This window comes from Rhagoletis pomonella, unplaced genomic scaffold (assembly GCF_013731165.1).
Source record: "Rhagoletis pomonella isolate Grant_MI unplaced genomic scaffold, Rhpom_1.0 Rhpom_scaffold_00005, whole genome shotgun sequence".
In the NCBI taxonomy this organism is placed as follows: Eukaryota; Metazoa; Arthropoda; class Insecta; order Diptera; family Tephritidae; genus Rhagoletis; species Rhagoletis pomonella.
The window spans coordinates 48,890,505-48,914,264 of NW_023458559.1; the positions used below are offsets into that span (position 1 = coordinate 48,890,505).

The following is a 23,760-nucleotide window of genomic DNA, read 5'->3' on the forward strand; positions in this document are numbered from 1 at the left end:
GGCGGCAATAAATACTAGTAGATGGGTGGTTGGTGGTCATATGTATGTAAAACTGACCCACCGACTAACTGGCTAGCGTGCTAACAAGCCGCTTTACCGCTAAAATTACTTTCAATGTGCGAATGAGCGAGTTAGCGATTATCTAAAAGTTTGCTCGTACATGAGCACATACGCGCTTACTCATATAAAAAAATCTACGTGCTTAAATCTATATACATACATACATATATGTATGTATATATACATGCATTCGCTGCTCAATGGGCGCCCTGCAGGGAAACCGCGGACTAGTGAATCAAATTTCTAGTTCCGTACTAGGTCTTTATCGCCAAAAAGGAACTAGTCCGATATGAACTAAATCCCCACCAGTCTAAAATCGGCAAAAAGTGGTACTTTTAAAAAACTTAATTTTTCCAGTTTTTTTTTCACTAGAAATCGATATCTAAAGTGACGAATTTAGAAATGGTTCGGAACTATAGAAAAGGGGATGCAGAACGAACTAGATCTTATTTGTCGAATTTAGTACTAATGCGGAACTATCGAATAAGGGATGCAGCGAGGGGCTTGTTTACTTTACATAGATATGTGTTCGTCGGCTTTTTCGTTCAAATACGCTTCTATTCTGCGCTTCGCAGATGCTTTTTCATAGCTTGGTAATACAAACTAAAATTTGTTTTAATATTTCAACATCTTGGGACCGTCTGGAGTCTAAAAAATAACAGCGAGCACCTCTGCAAACTCAGCTACAGCTAAAGGTATGTAAACGTGCATTTCTTACAATCATTCAAACAAATTTAATTTCAAATTGAAAAAACATTTCTTCCAAAATAACTTAAAATCGCAAATTTGGAAGTACCAAAAAGATTGAAAAATCATGATACTTTTTTCTTTCGTCTGTCGATTTCAGAACTGGTTCGGAACTATAGAATTTAGGACTAGTTCGCAACTATCGAAAAAGGGATGCAGCGGGGGGCAATTGACACTTCCTAGGACATCGCCATGTTAAATTCGCCAGTTGCTTGCATGCAAAAGAGATTTATCGCGAACCAGTAGTGGGTCTAAATGTACAAGAAGCGCACCAGTTCAGAACTAGAGATTTTCCCCACAGGGCGTGTTCATGGCTCAAAGCAAACGCGTTTTTTGCACGCTTTATTATTAAAAACAATAATACTCAAAAACATTAAAAAAATAACAACAATTGATTGTAATTCTATTTACGCTAATTTAGCATCGAGTTTCAGTTCGTTTATTTTTTTTTTACTTATTTATTCTACAAGTGCATACGTGCCTATATTCAGACATGGATTGTTGGCGTGATTTCATTCAAATTCGGTTTTCAAAAAAGCAAAACGGTCAGCACACAAGCGCATCCTAATAGCTCAAAAGCATGAGCCACACATATGTAAATATATTGTATACAATGAAATTATACTACATATGTATGTATGTATGTATATATGTAGTTAGTATGTACTTCTTAAACGTACGCAAATGATGTCAGCGCAATAGCGTTTGGTCGCAGAGTCTGAGCGGCAGTGATCTGTATTTTTACTGAACAGAACTTAGCTGCCTTTTTCTAAGGAGTTAAAGCTCCGTTAGTCTAGACTTAGCTCTTTGGCAGTTTTTCGCTTAAAATGCCATATCAAAAAATGCATGCAAACAAATGTGTTTACGTTCATTTATACTTATTTAAAAAATGCAAAAACGAAAATCTGGCAAGCCTGATTCTCTCACCGCTCTCAATTTCCGTAAGGCCGTAATCTACAGGTTCTTAGGTTGCTTACGTTAAGTTAAGTTTTAACTAACCGCTTACACAGTGTCTCATATAACAGGTTGGCCAAAATATTAAGTTAAGTTAAGTTACGGAAATTAAAAGTCTAGACTAACTGAGCTTTTAAAATGTGGGTGTGGAACACAAGTGACATACATACATACATACTTACATATGTATATACATATTGTCCAATAATTGAAGTTTAAGAAGCTAATAGGCGGCATACACGGTGCGTCTGACTTGCGAGTCATTTGTGTACGTGTTGACTCGCCTTCGACTACGCACAGTTGAATCATTCAGAGTCATACCAAGAGTCATGTCGGTGTAACTAACACATATTTAGTTTCACAAACACTTCCAAACCGACTCGCCAGTCAGATGCATGGTATATGCCACCCATACAAAAAATTTAAATTTTTACTTTAAAAGTGTTATTTATACTAAAACAAGTGAAGAAGTATAAGTTCCGGCAAAACTTTGGCGGTAACTTAAGTCCGATTTCCAAAATTTTCAACATATCGCCTTTTTGAGCCAAGGTAGATTAACGTACCGAGTTAAGTGGGGATTGGTAAAGGGACTTCAGAGATAGAGCATCGCAGCATAAGTCGGCGGGGCCACTCCCATTTTCCAAAAATTTCATAATAATAATAAATAGTTTTTGCATATTTAGTTATATGGGAAGTAGTCGTGGTTATTGTCCGATTTTGCCCATTTTCAATCGTAACTCATATCTCAATTTTTTCTCGAGTTATCGTGTACACGGACAGACGGGCGGAGGACAGACATGTAGATCTGGGAAACTACTGCCCACGGCCATCGATAGTTTCGTAAGTTTCGATAAGATGAGATCATAATTTCTAAAATATGTCTATATTTTTGTTAAGAAACAAAAGTTTATCAACGGTTTTTGGCGCATCTGCGCTCTGAAATATTTATGTTACTGAATAATGTATGTATGAGTGAAAACTATGGATAGTGCTTACAAAACTGGTGGTGTAGTGGTAAGCAGTGCGCGCTTCCACTCCGCAGCACCTAGGTTCAAGCCCTGGTCAAAGCAACATCGCAAAAAAATATAGAAAAAAGAAACAGCGGTCGTCCCTCGGCAGGCAATGGCAAACCTCCGAGTGCATTTCTGCCATGAAAAACAGCTTCCCATAAAAATACAATCGCCGTTTGGGGTCGGCGTAAAACTGTAGGTCCCCCGCTTTGTGTGACAACATCAAGGCGCAGGCCACAAATCGGAGGAGAAGCTCGGCCAAACACTAGCCTATGCGTAAGCGCCAATCTATTATTATTATTATTATTTATCTGAATCCACAATTAATTTTTGCCATTCATTTTTCCCAAAAACGGTCGCTGGGTGCAAAAAAAACATGAAGGAACATTGTTGTGAAACAATATTTGCATTATTCCCTCATATTAGTTCCATGTTTTTTGCATCATAGCGCACCCAGCGGCCGTTTTTGGAACCCCTATAAACCCCTTTTGACGGTATAAATATTTGCATTTAAATTACTTTTAATTTTTTTTAAATGCTCATCCAAAGCTCCACTTTCTTCCACAGTGCGGCGCAAATGCTTACTTACATATTTTTCATTTTTCGGATTGTTAACAATTTTTAAATTATCGATATATTTCTGGATGCTACTGTAATTACCAATAGGTGCGTTCGACAAGTCAAAAATTTGTAATAGTTTTTCCAAATTTTTACTGGATGGCGTTCGATAACGACAAAAAATTATCCGACACACAAAAATTGAGAGAGCAAGCGTTCATTTTGATGCAAAAGAAGCGTTCATTTTTTACTGGCAAAATTTTAGTCAGCAAAAATTATCCAACACGAAAACATATGATCACAAAACATATGGTTGCAATTTCTGTAAACAAACAAAATTGCATTTTCCGAGTTTTGGTATTTTATGCTTTTTGGCTGCCTGCTATGTGACTTTATGATAGCGCCAACTAGTTTTTACTTCTAGAAATGTTCCTGGCGAACATTGAACGTTCACTTTCCTTTTTTCTTCTATGGAGGCAACATAAATTTCAGTTTGTTTACAAATAAAACATAAACAAAGTCAGCTGGTGTGTCTTCTTCTTCCGGTTTTTGCAAGTAATGGCTAATTTCCTGTTTGTTTACTTTTTTGCTTTTTCATCTCTTTGGGAGAGAATTTTCGCTTACTCTCTTGGTTTTGATTCTTGGCTGGTGTTGGCTAATTTTGTTATCGAACGCAACTAATATACATACTATGGATGAATTCTACTACTGTGGTGCTCTATCGCTTTCCTACAAGATATAAATATCGATATCACTTCCGTTATTATTATCGATTTTTTTATGCGGCATACATTTCGATGTTGTTATCTGAAGGAAGTTGTAGCTTGCAACCCAATTGTAGTTCCAGCTCTATTTGCTGGCTGGGTAGCCATAGCTTATGTACATGCATAATCGTATATATTCGTAAAAATTTCTGTTGAACTGTAGCATGTGGGAGCATTGTTTTTCGTTTGTGGGTGTCTTGAATGCTGGTTATTCGTTGGCGGAAATGCAAATATAGAAAACTCAAAAGGTCAGTGGGTTGAATGGAATACACAGAAAATGACGTCAACGCCACTTATTCACTTTATTAATTAAATAGCACACAAAAACTTAACACTTATGATGATTACAATGCAGGAACTATGTATTCCAAATTATAATTGGGACTTTCACATTTGGCTCAAGTTATTAATTACGCGAAATTGTAGTAACTCTAACCGACTTGTAATTGAATGCACTTAAATATTAAAGAAAAAAAATGAATAAATAAAAGTGTGTGTTTGACTTACAATTTCTTATTTCACTGTCATTTCAGATGGTTTCTCAAGTTTCCGTCAAGCATTCCCCGAATGGTGTGAGGATGATAGCGCACAAAATAAAGAAATGGAATCTAGTCACAGCACACAGGCCGATCAACTGATGGGACTTAGGTTAGTTTTTCCTTGTTTTTATGCAAATCTTGCGCTCAAATTACTATTTGTTCGTTTGCAACACAGATCTTTGCGGATATCAACGCCACATTCAGATTCCGCCTGCAGTAGTTCCGCTGAATCTTCCGACTGTGAAAGTACAACACATCACAATATCAATGAGGCACCTGTGGAGATCATTCCAGGCTTATTTCTTGGCAATGAATCGCATAGTTGTGATTCACGCGCATTACAAAAGTACAATATAAAGGTAAGAAATAGTGTGCATGCATTTTGCGATTGCAAGAAAAACTTAAATTTTTAGCTGCTAAAATGTATCAAGTATTTATAGATTTGTTTTATGGCTCTAAGTCTGCATTAGAAGTGCTTAAGGCCATACCAGATAAAACTTTTCCGCTTTGACGCAAAAGGTATACCACAAACAACGCCAAGGAAACCATTTTATACTGCTTGTTTGCTCCTTAAAATTGGACCCACGTCCGGAAACGTTCTTGAACTAACTCTCTTTACGATTAATCGTACGAAAGTAGATAACTGGAGGGTGCTTGAGGCACCGTCGTTCTTTAACCACAAATAATAACCTAAGCTTCGACATTTTGATCTATCCCAAAAGAAATAGTAGGAACCTCAGAATTCTTGAAACGCTGCAGCAAAATACTAGACGGTATGAAGGCTACGCCGCGCAGGTACCACACAAAGGTTGACATTGACGAAGGAGAAATAACACTAACATCGATCCTTATTAATGCTTGCAATGCATCCTGCTCTCTTTCGCACACTAAGCGTAGATCTAAACCTGCTTGGTGGAATAGGGAGCTTGCATCACGAACACGCGATGTACTAGAAAGCTCCGAATTGGCCAAGGTAGCCGATAATGCATTCTGCTTGGGGGAGTACAAAGACTTACTTATTTCATATAACAAAAAAAAAACGGAAAGCAAAGAACAAATCCTGGAAGGACTTCTGTGAGAACTTAGAGGAAGCAAACGAGGTGGGCAGGTTTAGGAGCCCTATACGTTAGAGTTGCGGGGAATGGACCAATTCAAGCAAGAAGTCGCTAGAAGACTTGATCAAAACCCACTTTCCGGGAAGCATGGACTCGACAGACCTCGATAGTGGGGGAGGTATACTGAGTAGCATCCCGCTAAACGTCAGAACTTGTTCCAAAGTAAAATGGACAATCAACAGATTTAAGCCCTGCAAATCCCCGGGAGTAGACGGAATAATTCCAGTCTTGCTCCAGAAGGCTATCCACCTTATAGTACCATAGCTGAATGCGATATTTTTGGACTGTTTGAGGCTGAGATATGTTACCGGCACATATCTGTGGAGGGAAGCAAGGGCTGTATTTATACCCTAGGCAGGCAAGAGCAACCTAGTTTTCTCTAAGAAATACGGGCCCATAAGTCTGACCTCATTCTTCCTAAAATATTCGAAAAAAAATATCTTGACATTCACATCCGTGACATTCTGCCGCCAGGCATCTTGGCCTACACCCAACATGCGTAAACTAAGGGAAAGATCACGGAGGCTGCGCTACACTCGTTAGTACAACACATCTAAAAGGCTCTAGAATGGCAATAATATGCTTTAAATAATGTCTCAAGTGAAGCTATTAGGAATAGCATTGAATCTAGAGGCGTAGAACCTGCCACAGGAAAATAAGTGCGGAGGAGAATGATGGTAGGGTAACCTGACGGGCGTGCAGCGGTACACCTCAAGGTGGCGTACTCTAACCACTATTGTAGCTACTAGCGGTCAACAAATTTCTAAAGGAGCTCGCGGGGAAAGCGCCCACACTAGTGGCATATGCAGATGACGTAGCCGTTGTAGTAACAGGGAAGTACGTAGACACTATCAGAAAAGTAATGAACAGCGCCCTTAGTTCTTTACAATAAAATATACGGTCCCAGTGTGGAGACCCCCGAGGCTAAGTAGCATTGAGCTGTAAATTAAAGATCAAAGCATTTGAGAGTAGTCTTGGACAGTACGCTGCTGTGGAAGCGCAACGTTGAGGAAATGGAGGAAATGGTGAAAAAGGCGAGTAACGTCCAGATGCATTGGTTCTACACAGCAATATTCAGACCAATACTGCTCTATGGCGCTTTAGTGTGGTGGAATGCCGCAACAAAGTTCCCATACATCGGGCTAATGGAGAAGGTTCAGGGAGAACTGATGTCCACTCCAACGGCTGCTCTTGAAAAAAACCGCCCATTGACTTATTCTCAGGTAGATTGAGGGCCATAGGGGAACTAAATTTCAGAAACTTTGGGCGCAGCTCAATTGGGGCGGGAAGCACTGCCAGCATGGACTACATGGCACCCAGATTTAAACGGGAACGAAGTCTTCGCACAACCATTGAGGAGGAGAGATGCCGCAAGGGAATAAGACCCTATACATTTTCATGGTAGGCTATAAAATGGTAACTGGAGTGGGTGCCGGGGCTTACTGCAGGGAAGTGAACCTCAGGCGGAAAGTAAAGTTGCCTGACATTGCAGCATATTTCAAGCAAAGGTTTTAGCAATGAAAACATTTCGAGAACGCCCTATTTCAAGATTTGATTGAAAAATGCCCTATCTCAGCTGCCGATTCAAAAACGCCCTGTCTCAACATATTTTCTATATATATCAACATAGTATTTTAAGGACAGAAAGACCTAAGCGTACTGTTTTTAATTATTCATAGAAAATTCCCATTTGCATCTCAACTATTCGAGTCCTACTGACTTTAAAGTTTTGAATTATGGAACTTTTTACCCTCTAGGGCTTTGGAGCGGAATTGTAGATCTAATCTTCCTATTTGTCAGATTTCTCAATTTCCCCATAGTTTAGGCGATATTAAAGTACTTCACGAACTAAGAAATATCTTGATCTTTTGAATGGTAAAATTGTTTGCTTATAACCGCCATTTTCTTCGTCCTTTCCAGTATGTTTTAAACGTCACACCGGATCTTCCCAATGTCTTTGAGTCTTCAGGCGATATACAGTATTTACAAATTCCTATTACTGATCACTATTCCCAAGATCTGGCCATGCATTTTCCAGACGCCATACGATTTATAGGTAAGTAACTCCGACTTAAATTGACAAGGACTTGTAAAAACGAATTTTCTTCTTCGCCTTTTGCAGAGGAGGCGCGCTCCAACAATGCCGCCGTGCTGGTGCACTGCCTAGCCGGCGTATCCCGCTCTGTTACAGTGACGCTCGCCTATCTAATGCAAACGCGCACACTCAGCCTGAATGACGCATTCACGTTAGTGCGCGATCGCAAGCCCGATGTAGCACCCAATTTCCATTTCATGGAGCAGTTGCATTCATTCGAGCGAAAACTGCGTCCGGCCAGTAATAGTGGTGAAGGCAGCAGCAGCGGCAGCGGTGACAATGAGTGTACAGCGATGGATGAGAGTGGCGGAGGCGGTAGTGGCAGCGGCATACCCTCTTGCACCGCCAACACGAGTTTGGCTAATACGCTAACAGCTGGACGTTGTGGCGGCGATTTAAGTTCGAAATTCACTTGCAATTGCATTGCAACAGACTGTAAATGCATGCAGACGGGCGGCTATATGGCGCAACTGGCGAAAGCGGCAACCGGTGTGTCACCCGATTCGGGTATTGAATTCGATCGATGGACGCCGTCCAGCGATACGGGACTCAAATGAGATCAACTTGTGGGAAAAAGTTTCGTGCTGCCGCCGAGCATTGTGGAGCCGCCAGTGGCACACAACGCCGACAATGTGTCACCAGCTTCGACTACCTCCTCGTCCACATCGACGACAACAACGGCTGAGGCTGTGTCGGTGGTCGAGGTGGTGCCCAGCGCCGATGAGCGATAAATTGCGTATAAATGTGAATGGAGAGCAAGAGGTAGCGAGATTTGATGGTTGGTGGGCGGTTGGTTGGTTGGCGGCGTGTGTTTTACAGGCACGCGAAACTTTTTTCCTACAGGTTTGGTGTAGGTAGCACAAATGCGAACGAAATATGCGGTATAAGGAATATATCACAAAAGCAGCAACAAAACCAATATAACTTCTTTTTTTTAAATTTAAGTGAAAATAAAAGTGTCATTTGAAGTAGCTGTGACATAACAAATTTGTTGTTTGCTAAAACAATTTTATTTTTATGAAAATTAGGCTAAATATGGAATATCTTTTTGTATTTAAACTTAAAACTTATTTGCTTCCTTTTTGTATACAATTCATATGACTTCTAGGATGGAAAATTGTTTTAATATTTGCACGATTTTAATTAAGAAAAATTAATTAGGTATTTGAAAAGTACGCGAAAAATTAATGCAAATGTATTAAAAATAAATGTTAAAAAAGTTAAAAATACAAAACACAAGTGAAAACAAAGCAGGAAATTTAATACAAAAAACTCTGTACCAAAAGCAAAGCAAACAAATATGTATGAAAGGAACACCTTTTTTAATAAAATGTACTGCAACAAATCCCACAACCAACATACATATTACGTACGTGCACATAAGCCAGTAATGTACAATACATGAATTATTCTAAGTTCTAATCAATATATGTATGTATGATTGTATTAAAAAAACAAGCTCTTAACTCTAGTTATTAAAAGCAGTTATTACGCAAACAAAGCATATACAAGCATACGTGTGAGTACATAGTTAATGCAATATAGTGCAACATTCAATTTAAATAAGGCACAAAAGCATACAGGCATACATATAAATTTGTATGTACACAAGTATACATACTCATATGTACACATACCAATAATCATACATACCAACAAATATGTATTATTAGCACTCACATCTTTATGTAAAGTGAATTACTTATTTACATATTGTAAAATGTAATTTTTGTTTACTATGTATAATAGGGTGGTCTTTAAAATGCCAACATCCTGTGACACCCCTTTATTTTGTGGTATGTACGAAATTAAAACCGCGAAAGAACAATTAAGATTAGCTGTCAGAGTATGAAAACATTTAAGTATGTACTTTAAATCGCAAAAATTCGACAAAATTTTCTCTTTGAGCAGCTCCAACTCAGCGATTTTATGAATTTATACGAATAAGTTTGAATAATATGACAAATTTATCAGATTTCAAATGCACATTTTGTCAAATTTTTGCGAAGTAAAAAAATTAAAGCTTTTCAAACTCTGCTAGCGGCCTCTTAAGATTTGTTTAAAATTTTAAAATATTCGTAGATGCCTTTATTTTATTCTACGTACATGGGATGACCCATACAAAGTTCAAATGCTGTTATTTTTAAGGACCACCCTAATTTATAAGCAGTTCAAACCGAATGCAATGAAGTCATGGCACAAGAAAAGATTGAAATAAACCATAGTTTTTACATTGATACATAAATTTAGTTCAATATGTAAGCAATGCTATGAACTAATTACTTATTAATTAATACATAGATAAAACGATTCAAATAAAAACCATTTATGTATATACATATTAAGTACTGTTGAGTAATAAAAAGTTCTTTTTGAAAGAAAATGCAAACTATTTGCCAAACTAATGTAACTGCAAAATTTGTTTGATTTTATTTGGTATGATTATTTCGCCTTTCTTTGGATTCTGTTCGTATGTTTTAATGAGTATTAGTTAGCTGTAGGTTTGTTTCTGTTAGATTTGTACATCTTGAAATGCAGGAAGAATTCAAACGTCTTATAGATATTGAGCATATTAGGAATATATGATTACATAATAACGGACATAAAATAGTTTATCAAAAATGTATTAGTTTTGCTTCCATTGCAGTAAAATGCTTGTTACTGTCATGTGCGAACAAATAATGCATGTAACGGCGGAATCACAGTTCCCTTTATTTTTTTTACTTCTAAGTGCCCTGAATTGGGCTGTCACAAGCTATAAACCGTTTATAGTAAACAGGGAACGGATGTTTAGGTCCTGAACAGAATTGCCGCGAAACATTTTTAGTGGTAGCCAAATTCCTTTAAAAAAAGGCCTAAAAAAGAGTTAAAAAAGTCGTTGTGGCTAAAAATGGTAGCTAAAATTTTTTACTTACATATACATATATGTTATATAAGTATACACGCAAACATTTTCAATAAGTCATGGTATAGAAAAACAATGAACTCTGTGAAAAAAGCTAATATTTTATCCAGCCAAAAACCTTTTTGTATAAAAGGGGAAATATACGACACCAGCTTGCGGGCTCCATCAAGTGATTGTACCAACAGGCTCGAAGCATATAATTTACCAGCATGCTGATACTATATTTATTTCTTTGCAAATGAGGTGGAAATATCGAAGTGATTACAGCGGAAATATAATTTTTCTACCGTTTTTTTAAACATTGTTTTTTTTTTTTACTCATATAGTGCAAGAAATTTCCACCAAAATACTTTTTACTTAGAAAATTGATCTAATACCACCACTCACGACACCAGCATGCTGGTACAATCACACCACAAGAACGTACACGGTCAATCGACTTGATGGGCCATTTAACAATTTAAGCATATTAAGGGCCGTAAACATATCTCTTTTAAACTATAGTTAAATTTGTTTGTAATATTAGCAACGGACTTTTTCGAGCTTATTCGTGCTTTTATGAAATTTTACTGAACGCCCATGCACGCAAGAGTTCGTGCTGACAGCAAATATCCCGGCCCGTACCGTAAAAAAGGGCTAAGCGCAATTTTAAATTTATATGCCCAAAAAAAGTAAGTGTTAACTAAATCTATCCACCAAAGGGCTAAAACGGCAACACTGCTCCTGAATACCTTTAAAAAAAAACAAAATCAAAATAAAATAGCGAAGTAGGCAGACAATTGCACGAAATATCGTAAAAATGGTTAGAAAATATGGCACTAAGAACAAACCTTAACTATTTTTGCCACACATGGTGAACTCGATATACGCGCGAAATTAGAGCTGCAATATAATAAATATGCATTTTTAGTTTTTTTTTTCACAGGACGCGTACTCTGTTATGACTCAGCTGGTATAATTTGTTTTTCCTGTACCCCAAAATTTGAAAAAAGCGGCCCCAATGTGGGACCTCTGAATTTTATTTCAAAGTTTTCTTCAAAGTTTTTTAAGGTTTCACAAAAATCGATTAACTCAACAAGGTATGGAACTATGGGCATCAAACGAAAGTGGACAGTGCAGATAATACTAAACATTTTTTCATAGTTACACTGTGGTAAAATACCGCCAAAATGGCCTTTAAAGTTTTCAGTATTCATTAATTCAGGATATATAGGGGTCAAGTAACAGCGTGCCTTATAATTTTTTTTTTTTTGGTTTTTGTCACACATGTAAAAATCTGTATATGCGCGAAACTACAGGTCAAATATGCAAAATCTTCGTTTTTAGTTTTTTTCACAGAACGTCAGGATTTTGTTTAAAGGACCTGAAAGTTTCAATAAGGATAGGGGTTTAAAGAGTTGGCGTATTCTTGTTTTGGTACGAATCGAAAATTTGAAATATTTGTATAAAAATTAAAAGAATATTTCGTGATATAATATGAAAATTTTTGTATTTTGATTAAGTCTCCAATTCAGTATTTTCTTCTCTCTATAGTTGTAGAAACATTGAACCAAAAGGTGAATGTTGCAGTTTTCGGGACTTCTATTGGAAGCATTCAAACATTCAAGTTTTCAGAAATAAGAGTACTGTCCCCTGCGCTTCTGCACCTCATCCACAATATTTATATATTACTTAGGCAGCTTTATTTTAAGTTTTTACTCTTTTTAATTTATTCTTAATACAAATGGAAAAAATTTCCAAATATTTATATAAGTTTCACTTAATTAAAGTTAAAATTGGCAAATGTCAAAAAAATGCAACATTAAATGTGTAAAATTAAAATTAAAGAAGGGTGGTTATTATCAATCGATTGAGGCAACGTCCATAAAATCCGTTCCCTGAAAATATATAAATAATAGATTGTTTTCTTTTATAATTTTCCTTCTGATTCAGCTTCTCTTATGCCGATTTTCTACTGGACATATGTAAAGAAATTACAAAGTTCGGCAACGAAAAATACCTGTTTTTAGAAATAGTCACTAAATTAATTTTTCAAAGAGCATACATACATATATATTTTGGGTGGGGTGACACAAGGAACATGGCCATAAAGTCATTTGGCATTGTGCCCACTTCACTGAACTAATATAAGGGTTTTTTGTTGTTTTCGAATACTTCAAGAAAAAATATACATAGAGGTTTAGACTGCTTCTTAATAAAATTGTAAAAACTTTTCTTTTTCACTTACGCGAGACATTTTTTTTTTTTTTAATTTTACATTTGCAAGCCGGAGTGGCGATAGGTCCTTCATACAACTTTGTTTGCAACGTTGCCATTCGCCGAAAATGCCATTTTTCGACGCTTTATGAATCGCACTAATATCAAAATCGGCATTAGAAGTGGTAAATTCACACGAAACATCAAAAACACAGTGTGACCAGGTTAGCATTTTTTTTCCTAGATTTTGCATTTAATTTTGCACCATAGCCTCTGAACTTAAATTATAGCTTCGTGACTTTTTTCTACACTCAGAAAAAAGTCAGCTAAATAAATTTGTCTCAACATGTGATTGGGTAATTATAACCAAATAATGTAAATATAACCAAATCATGTGTTGAGGAAAACATATTTAGTTGACGTAACTAAACTCTTTACTCAGTAGTGTAGCCTTTTTAATTAAATTTTCATAATAAAATTCGAACCGGAACTTATAAAAAATATATGTATGTTTAATTCTTAATATTTCAAAAAGTGTAAATGGTAAACTACGTTCAAAAATTACAATGGCAATGAAAAGTGATATTTGATAACGAATTAAAAATGTATTTAAAGAAAATATTTTTCACTGAATGCGTCTTCTTCACCACTTATTTGTAGGTAGGAATATTAGCACGTTCTTTCAGCTTCATTTTTTATAGGACATATATAAGTATCTAACTTTATCTGACAATTTTTCAAAATAAATCCAACTTCAGTTTTTGGGATCACCTGGTCACACTACTACGGCACTGCCACTGCAATTGTTTTCTTTGTTTGGAAACATACAAAGAGATATTCTTTAAAAAGTTCTGCCTGAAAGCATTTACTTAGAAGCGCTTCTAATTTTGCCGACTGGGACGAACCTTTAAAGTAATGAACAATTTCCAGTAGGCATTGCTATAACAGAAAAATGATATGTTTTAAAAATGCAGTGTAGAAACGAACTTAGTGATAAACGTAATGGCGCGACTTTGTCATAGAATTACCAGTGGAACTTCAGTATAAAAATTGTCTAAAGATTGTTTAAAAACTAGATAAAAACAATTGGACGGTAAAAAGTTAACAACCCAATGAAAAAAAGAAAAAGTGTGCAAAAAATATGGGCACTAAAACAAGGACAGTTTGAGTGAGGTTTTCGTAGCAGTTTAGATGGGTACACAACTAAAAATGCGCGAGTGAACACAACCCCGACCCTGACATCACCCTTCGTGTACAATATGAGCCACATTTGTTTGAAAAGCGGTACCCAAGCCCTCTAAAGTATTAAGTCCCAGCTGGGCGCCGCTACTGACTTATTTGATTTAAAGGGCCTTTGAAGTCAGTGGCGGCAGTTATGTTCCGAGTATAAACGGGGGTCCGTCTCGAAAAAAGCCGCTCACTATACAAAATACATGCGTCGGGTTGGGACCCACGAAAACCAGTGAAAGAACTACAATGCATGTACATTAGGGTGGTCCAAAAACAGCAAAGTCGGAATTTTAATGCTCTCACCCCCTTGGATTGCTCTATATCGAAAAAAGTATACCCCTATTTTTTTATTTTGAAATCAAAAAATATTTAGAGGTCGCTCAAAGCGCTCAAAGTTTTCCATGTATTTTTATATGAGAAAAATACAATTTTTCGTAGAAATGGTATAGAATTCTTGAAAATCAATATTTTTCGATCGGAAAACTCCGGTTCTCTTCAGGATACTTTCAATAATCATACCCAATTGTTTATTTAAACATTTTTTAATACTAACGATTTTTTATTTTTGTGGGTTTTTGACGGACCTATAAATTGTAGTTGCGATGAAAACATGGTTAAATAAAAAAATTGGGTATTATTATTGGGAATCTCCTGCAGATAAGCAGAGTTTTTTGGTAGAAAAATATTGATCATTAACTATTTTATACCATTTCTACGAAAAGTTGTTTTTTCCCCTTATAAAATACATGAAAAACTATGGGCGTTTTGAGCGACCTCTAAATATTTTTTGATTTAAAAAAAAAAATGAAATAAGGTATACTTTTTTCGGTATAGAACTATCCTTGCGGGTGAGAGCATAAAAATTCCGACTTTACTTTTTCACATGTATTTTTGGACCACCCTAATATACATACGTTAGCTTCGGATATTGGCCTCCACACACGTTGACAAATGGAACACGGACTGAATTCATAAATTATATTAACTTACACTCATTCTATGGAAAAAGGTTGTGGTTTGAAGATATTTTGAATAGGGTTGCCCACCTGTTTTGAAATTAAATTTAACTTGAATTAGGGAAATTAGTTAATTTAAATATGTATTACAATTAGGATGCCACTGGCAATAGCTTCTTTACAACTATGTTGAGCAGTCAAGCAGTGCCATGGTCCGAAATCAACTTGTATATATTTCAACGAGTCACAGAAATTTTGCATTGCCATTTAATAGGATAGCGTGTTTTGCGTCTACTATCTAAACACCTTGTCCCAGCTTAAAATAAATCAAACACCGCCGTTTTATGATATATTCAAAAAGTTCCAACGTAAATCGGCTGGAAAAAAATATTCGTAAGGTTTTGGTTTTTGATTCCAAAACGCTTCCGTGGCATGTACCTTTTAAATTCTTTTTAATCGGCCTCAAAGGATACCGGATAACTTTGGGCCACGTGCGCTGTTTTCGACAATCCTTTTTTTTTATTGGAGAGCTGGTATCTCAAGGGTGTTCTTTTACTAATTTGATTTAGTTCCGATTATTGGATAATGCAGAAATTAACGACGCACCTAAATTTTTACATGAGCATTGAAGTCGGTTGAGTTTTCTGCTTAAGAAGTACTTGTTTATGTAATTGTGTTTATTTTGATCTTAAGAATGTATGGTAGTTATTATTATTGTTGTTTGGGATAAAACACTGCGACCTTAACATCTGTTGTTAGTTTATAGAGGCTAATTTTACGTCTTAGTTAAATTTTCTTCGTTTTTGAAACATTATCGGGTGATGTAAATCCACAAGACTCAGAGCAGTTGCGCTCTCTTTAGAACAAACAGTATCTCAATGTTGGTGCAACTAAATATTTCACTTGATTTGGTGGAGCGATACTGCCCGCTTCCAAAATTTCGAAAGAAGTATAAATAATAGTGAACTATGCCACCCATGCAATTTCGGATTTCCACTAAACATTTAGATCACAAAAAAAAAAATTGGGTCATTCATAACGAATAAAAATTTTCATGTAACTAATGCTTCCCTAAAGAACCTAATGACACCAGGTATGCATTTCTTATTGCCTTACATTGTCATTAAAATGTGTGTCATGTCATGTCAAGTGCAAATCCGGCATAAGACACAGTTGAAATGCGGCATCGGCATGCGAATTCATATAAGGTGGTAGCGGTAGTACAAAAAAGAAAAACTGACATGCATTTCGTTTTTGCTTTCAGTACACAAATGTAAAATTATAAATATTCCTCGCTCGAAAGGAAGAGCGAAAGAAAATTCCAACACTCGCATTTTCGCACTCACTCATAATAAGCTTTGACATCTGTGTACCGAGGCGAATTTAACCTCACGCCGCCACCTTCTACAGATTCTGTTAAAAAAGCAGAAATATCAGGTGGAGACTACAAATTTCCACTCTTAAACCATATCTGTCTTGCCGAATTTCTTGCCACCTCTGACTTAACATCAGCTATCATTTAGTAGTTTGACAACTCAGTTTTTGTTTTACCGCGCCATTTACATTGGTTACTGATCGATATGATTGGCTCGATGCCATTTAGAAAGTGATATGTTAAGACAGCAAGTTGCCCACATGGGAAAACGGGATAAAGTTAAAACAGAAATTTGACAGATGTTAAGACACATTTAGGAGAAGAAGGAGACGTGGGGTAAGCAGCTGTTCTAGCAACACCGCCTTATATGAATTCGCCTTGGTTTTGCGAAAGCAGTTTTAAATGGAAATATTTTTTGTTTTTTAATTTAATATGAAAACTTACCAAATAGAAACGATCATTTTCCACTTGAATTGCTGATGGAACCCGCAGTTTAGGTTTGTATTTTTAAATAAATAAGAAAACCCGTATCATAAATTGTACAAACTAAATGTCTAGCATCCAGGAGAAAACAAAACGTAATCGTTGAGAAAGTACCCGAGTTACTTAATCAATGTTTAGTCTTATGAAAATTTACAATTTTATGCGACATGGTTTGACGGAAAAAGAAGGTGATGCGTACAAATAATTCAGGTGAATGATTCAAGTAGAACGAAAATGAAGGCTGTGCATAAAACAAGTAGCGATAAAAATAAATAAATGAAAAAGAAAAAAGTAAACAATGTTATAAAATTGTATTCAAAAAAGGAAAAAAAAGAATACAATTTAAAATTGAATGTTAAAGTTAAGAAATGTTAATTAAAAAAAATATGATTGCTTTATAATTAACGCAAAAAGAACAAAACTTATAGAAAAAATAAGGAAAAACCCCAAAAAATATTTGTGTACGAAAAAATGTATTTGCGACGAATAGCAAACATTCTCATTCGAATAAAGAAAAATAATAATGATTCAAAGCGATACAAAGTAAATATAACAAACGGTTGTAAGTGTAACAGAAAAAATTTAAAACAGCGTGGTTATTAAAACTTGAAAAAAATATTAAAAATAATCAATAAATCAAGGAAGTCCTGTGGCGAACTGCAATAAAAACAGAAGCAAATTTTATAAACAATGCTAAAAATACACACCTGCATACGCATGCATATGTACTATATAAACAAGAAAATTGTTTGGGTGTTTTTTAACATTCTGTGTCTGCCACTGTAGCGCGTCCTCAGTATTGACAGCTTTCCTTTTGTTTATTTTACTTTGTATTTATTTGCTATTTTGTTTATTTACTGTTAGTAATTTTTTAAATGGAGCGTATTCCATAACAAATATAAAAAACCCCATTTGATTCCGATTTTCAAACATAGTAAAAATTTATAATAACCCAACAAATTTTAATCAAAATTTCAAGCTTTAAAAAAATTTAGAACTTAATTGAATATGCAGTTTAGTAGGCCATTAAATTTTAGAAGAAAATAGTCAACAAAATTTTGATGCGAATTTGTTTAGTTATTATATAAAATATATCTCAAGTGGCCGGCACAGTATATATTTTTGAGTAATAAAAAAGTCTGCAACAAACCAGTTTAATATTTATAAGAAATTATGTACCTAATAATGCAGCAATACAATTTTTCAAGTGTCCATCGCCAAATTCGTTTGTAAAAAATGTAGATAATACATACATCTGGCAGCAAGTAATAAGTATATCTCAACTAAAATTAATACAAACATATGTATGTAGGACCAAACATTGCGTATTTATTCTCCGGTTGAAAATTGATAAAGTTAGGTATATGTATGTATACCATTTAGTATTTGAAGATGAAAAAAGCTTCTGCCACTAATGCAACCAATATTGCCAAATGTAGCAATAGCGGGTTCGTTTCAAAAGTCTATCGTTTTCCGCCATGCGATTGCATTTCTTTGCATATCCGCAGGAGCAACAGCGTATACGTTTTATTGCACATGCCAAGATTAGATACTTTTCAATACATGCTTAATAAAAGTTTTTTTTATAAGCTCGCGTTCGATTTTTGCGCAGAAACGAAGCTTTAATCGTATTCAAATAAATTCACACATATGTATGTAAATAATCTTACTTGCCTGCATTAATGTCAATGTTCGAATGTTCCAGTCAGTGTTGTTTGTAATATGCAATGTTCCATGAAAATAATAAAGAACCCTATTGAGCCCGATTTTGCATGCATTGCAAATGGTTTTCAAAGGTAACAAAAATTGTAAAACTTAGAACTAAATCGTTGATATGTATGTATGTATTTGACCTATGAATTTGTAATATGAATTTATTACAATAGAAAAAAACAAATTTATAAAAATAAAATAATAGTGGAATTCGCACTTCTGTGTATTCGCTGTATCCTTCGTAAGTGTAACTGGTTGAGCGTGTGGTTGTTGTTGCATGGGTGTTTAATGTACCGTCAGCAACAACAAATCACACACTCATGCAGTTACAATTGCACAACATACAACGAATACACAGAAGAGCGAATTCCCCTAATAATTCGCTGCGTATTCATGTATGTTTTTACTTACTTGCATATTGTAATACTCGTATAAGAGGAAATTTTAATAAAATTGATTTAAAAAAAGTTTCAGTTTTGGAAAGTTTAAAATTTGTTTTACAATAAAAATATTACAAGTAATTTTTAGTAACAAAAAACCGACTTTAAAAAAATATATATACATATATATATTTCATGATCCAATGATCGGATTTAAACCAGATTAGACACTACCTCTTTGATGCAAAAATCGAAATATCGAAATCGGTTGACGTAGTCCAAAGTGATGCGGTAACACACAAAAAAAAAAAATAACAAAAAATAAAAATAAAAATATTGCGACGAACTGATAACCTCCTCCTTTTTTGGAAGTCTGTTAAAAATATGAACAGCAGTTCGAGTAATGTGAAATGTAGAGCCAGAGAAGCCTATCTACAGCCTATACAGAAAAGGTAATGGCACCTACATACTTTGTACGCCTTGCTACGAATTATAGTAAAAACAAAAAAGAAACTAAAAAATTCGAATAATGCATTTTAACCCAGCCAGAAATAAATTTCGATTTTGGACAGGCGCTGTTCAGACTTGCTTTCTTCCGTCTAACGCCCGACAAGGAAAACTATCGAGACGCTAGACACAAAGGTAACGTTCGCTCTAAACAGCCACTGTTCAGTGATTCTGAACAGCCTCCGTCTAATGAACAGTCGAATTACTAATCAGAATTCCCATACAGGCCCTCTGAAGATATTATTCATATACATATATGCCCATTCCTACATTTATGAACAAAGTCTATCTCGAAACTTTAGCTAGCCGAGAATGCATTGTTCAGAAGAGGCATTTTCTTGTAAATCTAAATAGCCCCTTCCTTCTTCGCTTGATTTTGAAGGTCCTCTTTTGAGCTATGGTGCAGTATGAGAAATAGAATCTCTGATTCGGAAATCGCCTCAAGCCCAGAAGTATTTATCTTAGTTAGAAATTTCCTTGCCAAAACCTTCTCAGGTGTGTTAGACTATATCCTGGTTTGGCCAATTTGAAAAATATACTTAGCACCTGCATTGAATACCCAAGTCATAAGCCCTGTTAGAGATTACCATTGTTGAGAGAATCTCGCAAGAGCAAAGAATGAAGTTCGAACATATATAAATCAGTGCAATTTCTTCTGAACCCAGTGCAATAAATTTCTATTACAGATTAATCAGGTTTAAAACAAACACCTATCGTCTTTATAGATTACCATTGTATCGCATTCGCTTGCCAGAGCTTGTCCTGGTGGTGACAAGAAAATCATTGCCGTGTATATTTAAGCAGCACTTGGATCAGTTGCCCAAGTCAAGGTGTTGAGTGCTAGACCTAGTCCGGGAACTAAGATAAATCACTTTTTTCGACAGAATCTCGCCAGCTGCAGAAATGTAAATCTCTAATGAGTTCTTGTATGCTACAGCCAGTTTAACCACTGGTACCAAAAGTTTAGTAAACAGTATCTCAGTTAAGAAAAACTTCCCAACACCAAAAAAGAGTCTCTCAAATGGAAACTATTATACTGGAGTCAGTCCAGGCTCTATCAATTTTCTCAAATTCTTTTTTTTTTTTTGTTATGTCAGTTAGACTAGGAGATGAAATTGGGTTTCTGCTTCCATGCCACAATAGTGAAACGAGTCGTCTGCACCAATTCACTGGGTGCTCATAAGGGACCTCAGCCTGCAGTAACCTGTTTTAAATCTTAGGTTTTTCTTTTGGAGGGTAGCTATTTTCCTAAAACTCTTGAGGTTGTAGCTTCCGAAAAGTTCTTACGCCTGCCTTGGTACACACGTGTTCTCCCAACCTGCTCTTCTCAGCTGACGTTCTTCTGCTCGTAACTCTTCCATGATGGTATGAGGTCCAACTGTGAGGAAGGGTTCTGTTCTGTTGCTAGTCTGTCAGCCATTTCGTTGCTCTGTTTGCCTTTATGACTCGGTACCCATTGCAGGGTGTTAAATCTGGCCACATATTCCTATACTACACGTGATTTGATTTCACACGAGGAAATGGCTTTTAGCGTAGCCTGATTGTCCCTGTAGATGACAGTGTGCTGTCTCCTTAGATGTGTCTGCAGAATTATTTCAGCACAAACTCTGATGGCATAAATCTCCGCTTAAAAGATGCGAGGATAATTCCACAAGGGAATAGATATCTTGACCTCTGCGACGTATATTCCTGCCCCAATACCGTCGTCTGTTTTTTAGCCATTAGTAAACCACTTTTGGTATTTGACTGAAATCGTGTTGTCTTTAATTGTCTCATTCCAGGTCGCTTTGCTACCTAGTTCAATCTCGAACTTTTTCTCAAAGGTCGTTGTCTTACCATGTTGGCTCTGTTGAGCTCGGAGATAGGACTTGGGGATGCTCTGATTTCCTCTTCCAATCTGTTAGCAAATCGCTTTACCCTTGCCAATTCCCTCTCTCATAAGGTGGAGTAGGGCTTTCTTAGCAGTCTCATTTATTAATGTGTGTAGTGGCTTCAGATCTGGAATGATGTAACTTAGGTTATAGTTACGATGACCATATTTATGGGAGCTGCTTACGGAAAAAAAATTATTTTGCAAATTTTTTCCACAAAAACTTACAGATCTTAAAGCCTTCTTCAATGATCCTAGATGTATTCGACCTGAAACAGCATCTTTGTAGTAACATCACAACTTTGTAGGAAATTTGTCTCGCAAAATTTGTTAAGAAAAAATCGTTAAATTTTAGTATAATAAAGTGCAATTTTGAAGTCACTTAGACTTACCATTAATTTTTTACGATTTTTTATTTTTTTTGTTTGTTGACGATGTTGCGCATCTTTTTCGTACAAAGTAAGAATGTTCGACCATTTTTTTTTTAAGAAAAGCGAATGAGCAGCACGTTATTACATATACTCAATTTTAATAAATAAATTGCCTGGACAATGGGTCAAAAAAGAGGACTGTCCCGTATAACACAGGACGGATGGTCACCGTAGTTATAGTGTATGTTCTAATGCGGCTCATAAGTGAAGACTATTTGAGATACCACTTTAGCTCGCAATTGATTACGCACATATACCTAGAAATATAACTAAATGGTAAGGTTAAGGAAGCGTTGGATGTCGCAGACATTCATCAATTATAACTCCGAAAGATCGTGGAGAAAATATTGATTCGAACATTGTCGTCTCCTTTTAACTAAGGCTGGGCACTGGGAGAGGTAGTGTCCGACTTTCTCCATTCCCTCTTCGTCCTTGCAGCTGTGACAGTAGCCCCGTTAAGCAGTTGCTAAAGATGTTCAATGGAACTCCCGATTTCCTAGCTTGGCCAGAAATACATATCTCGCTAATACACAAATACATAATGTATCTGTATTATTATTCTGAAAAGCATCGCACAGTGTAGGGTTTAGGAGTTTCGATTGACAAAGTCGTTAATCTCTCGATAGGAATAAGATAAAATATGGAAAAATATGGGTTCGAAAGCTGACCTAATGGCCTACAAGAGAAAAATAGTGCCTTTATATAATCATTATACTCAACCCCCAAAAAAGTTCTTGAAAAATTAACTTTCGAAATAAAAAACAAGTAAGAAAGTCTAAGTTCGGGAGGAGCCGAACATTAAATACCCGGCGCAAGTATTAAATATATGTTTTCACCTTTACGAAACCTCCGCTGCATGGTAAGCCAGGGTGCATCAATTTTGTGTAAATTAGCGTCCTTAAATTTCAAAATATTGAAGTTTCAAGCTTTTCTGAAATTTTCCGTTATGTGAAAAGCGTAATTTTAGTCCGATTTCAATAATTTTTAACGTTTTGCTTTTATGTGGCAAGCACAATAACCATACAGAATTTGGTAGAACGGTTACCGAGATATATATATGTGAAATTTTATCATAACTGTATTTGTTGGTAAAGAATTGTTGCAAGCACCAATTGTGAATAAACTACCTTTATTATTTACTGATTTATCGCAGATTTCGTATTTCTCTAAATTACCGTTATACGGCATGTGGGCGTGTTATTGTCCGATTTTAAAAAATTTCCGCCGTTTGGTATGCTGTACCAAGGCCAACAACTGTGCCAAGTTTGGAAGAAATTGGTGCAGCGGTTACCAAGATATACACATGTAACCATAAGGGGGCGTGGCCATGCCCATTTTCCAAAAATTTATAATATTCTGATTTTTGTCTAAAAGTTATCGTAAATATCAATTTTGAGTTAATAATCTTCAGGAGTTACTAAAATATCGCAATTTTCGCGTTTCTAAAAATTACCGTTATATGGGAGGTACGCAGGGTTATTGTCCGATTTTGGCCATTTTCAATACCATCCGTCCTACACCCGAAAGAACTGTACGTACTAAGTTTCGTGAAGATATCTCAATGTTTACTCCTGTTATAGTGTGCAGAGACTGACGGACGGACGGACGGACAGACAGTCACCGCTTAATCGGCTTCTGTTTTCATTTTGATCATTTATGTATACATTTGTCTATATCTATCTCGATACGTTTTACCTGCTACAACCAACCGTTATGTGAACAAAATTATAATACCATTGTGCACAAGTACGCTCGGGTATAAAAATAATACTTTGCTGACTAGCTCTAAAAAAAAATTGATTTTTGATATAATTTTTTTTGGCTGGTTGCATTTTTTCTCTTATAAAAAAGTGTGGAATATAATTTGTATGA

General features: G+C 35.9%; 1 protein-coding gene across 1 annotated transcript in view; it reads left to right on the plus strand.

Annotated features, from left to right (window-relative positions):
- The window catches only part of LOC118739090 (dual specificity protein phosphatase Mpk3-like), a 109,377-nt gene extending 100,347 nt beyond the window's left edge, over positions 1-9,030 (plus strand). Inside the window, exons 2-5 of the mRNA XM_036470217.1 lie at positions 4,627-4,741; positions 4,808-4,991; positions 7,668-7,803; positions 7,870-9,030. Coding sequence (XP_036326110.1) covers positions 4,627-4,741; positions 4,808-4,991; positions 7,668-7,803; positions 7,870-8,399 — 965 coding nt within the window. The 3' untranslated portion in view covers positions 8,400-9,030. The remainder of the gene's footprint in view (positions 1-4,626; positions 4,742-4,807; positions 4,992-7,667; positions 7,804-7,869) is intronic.
- Positions 9,031-23,760: the final 14,730 nt, after the last annotated feature.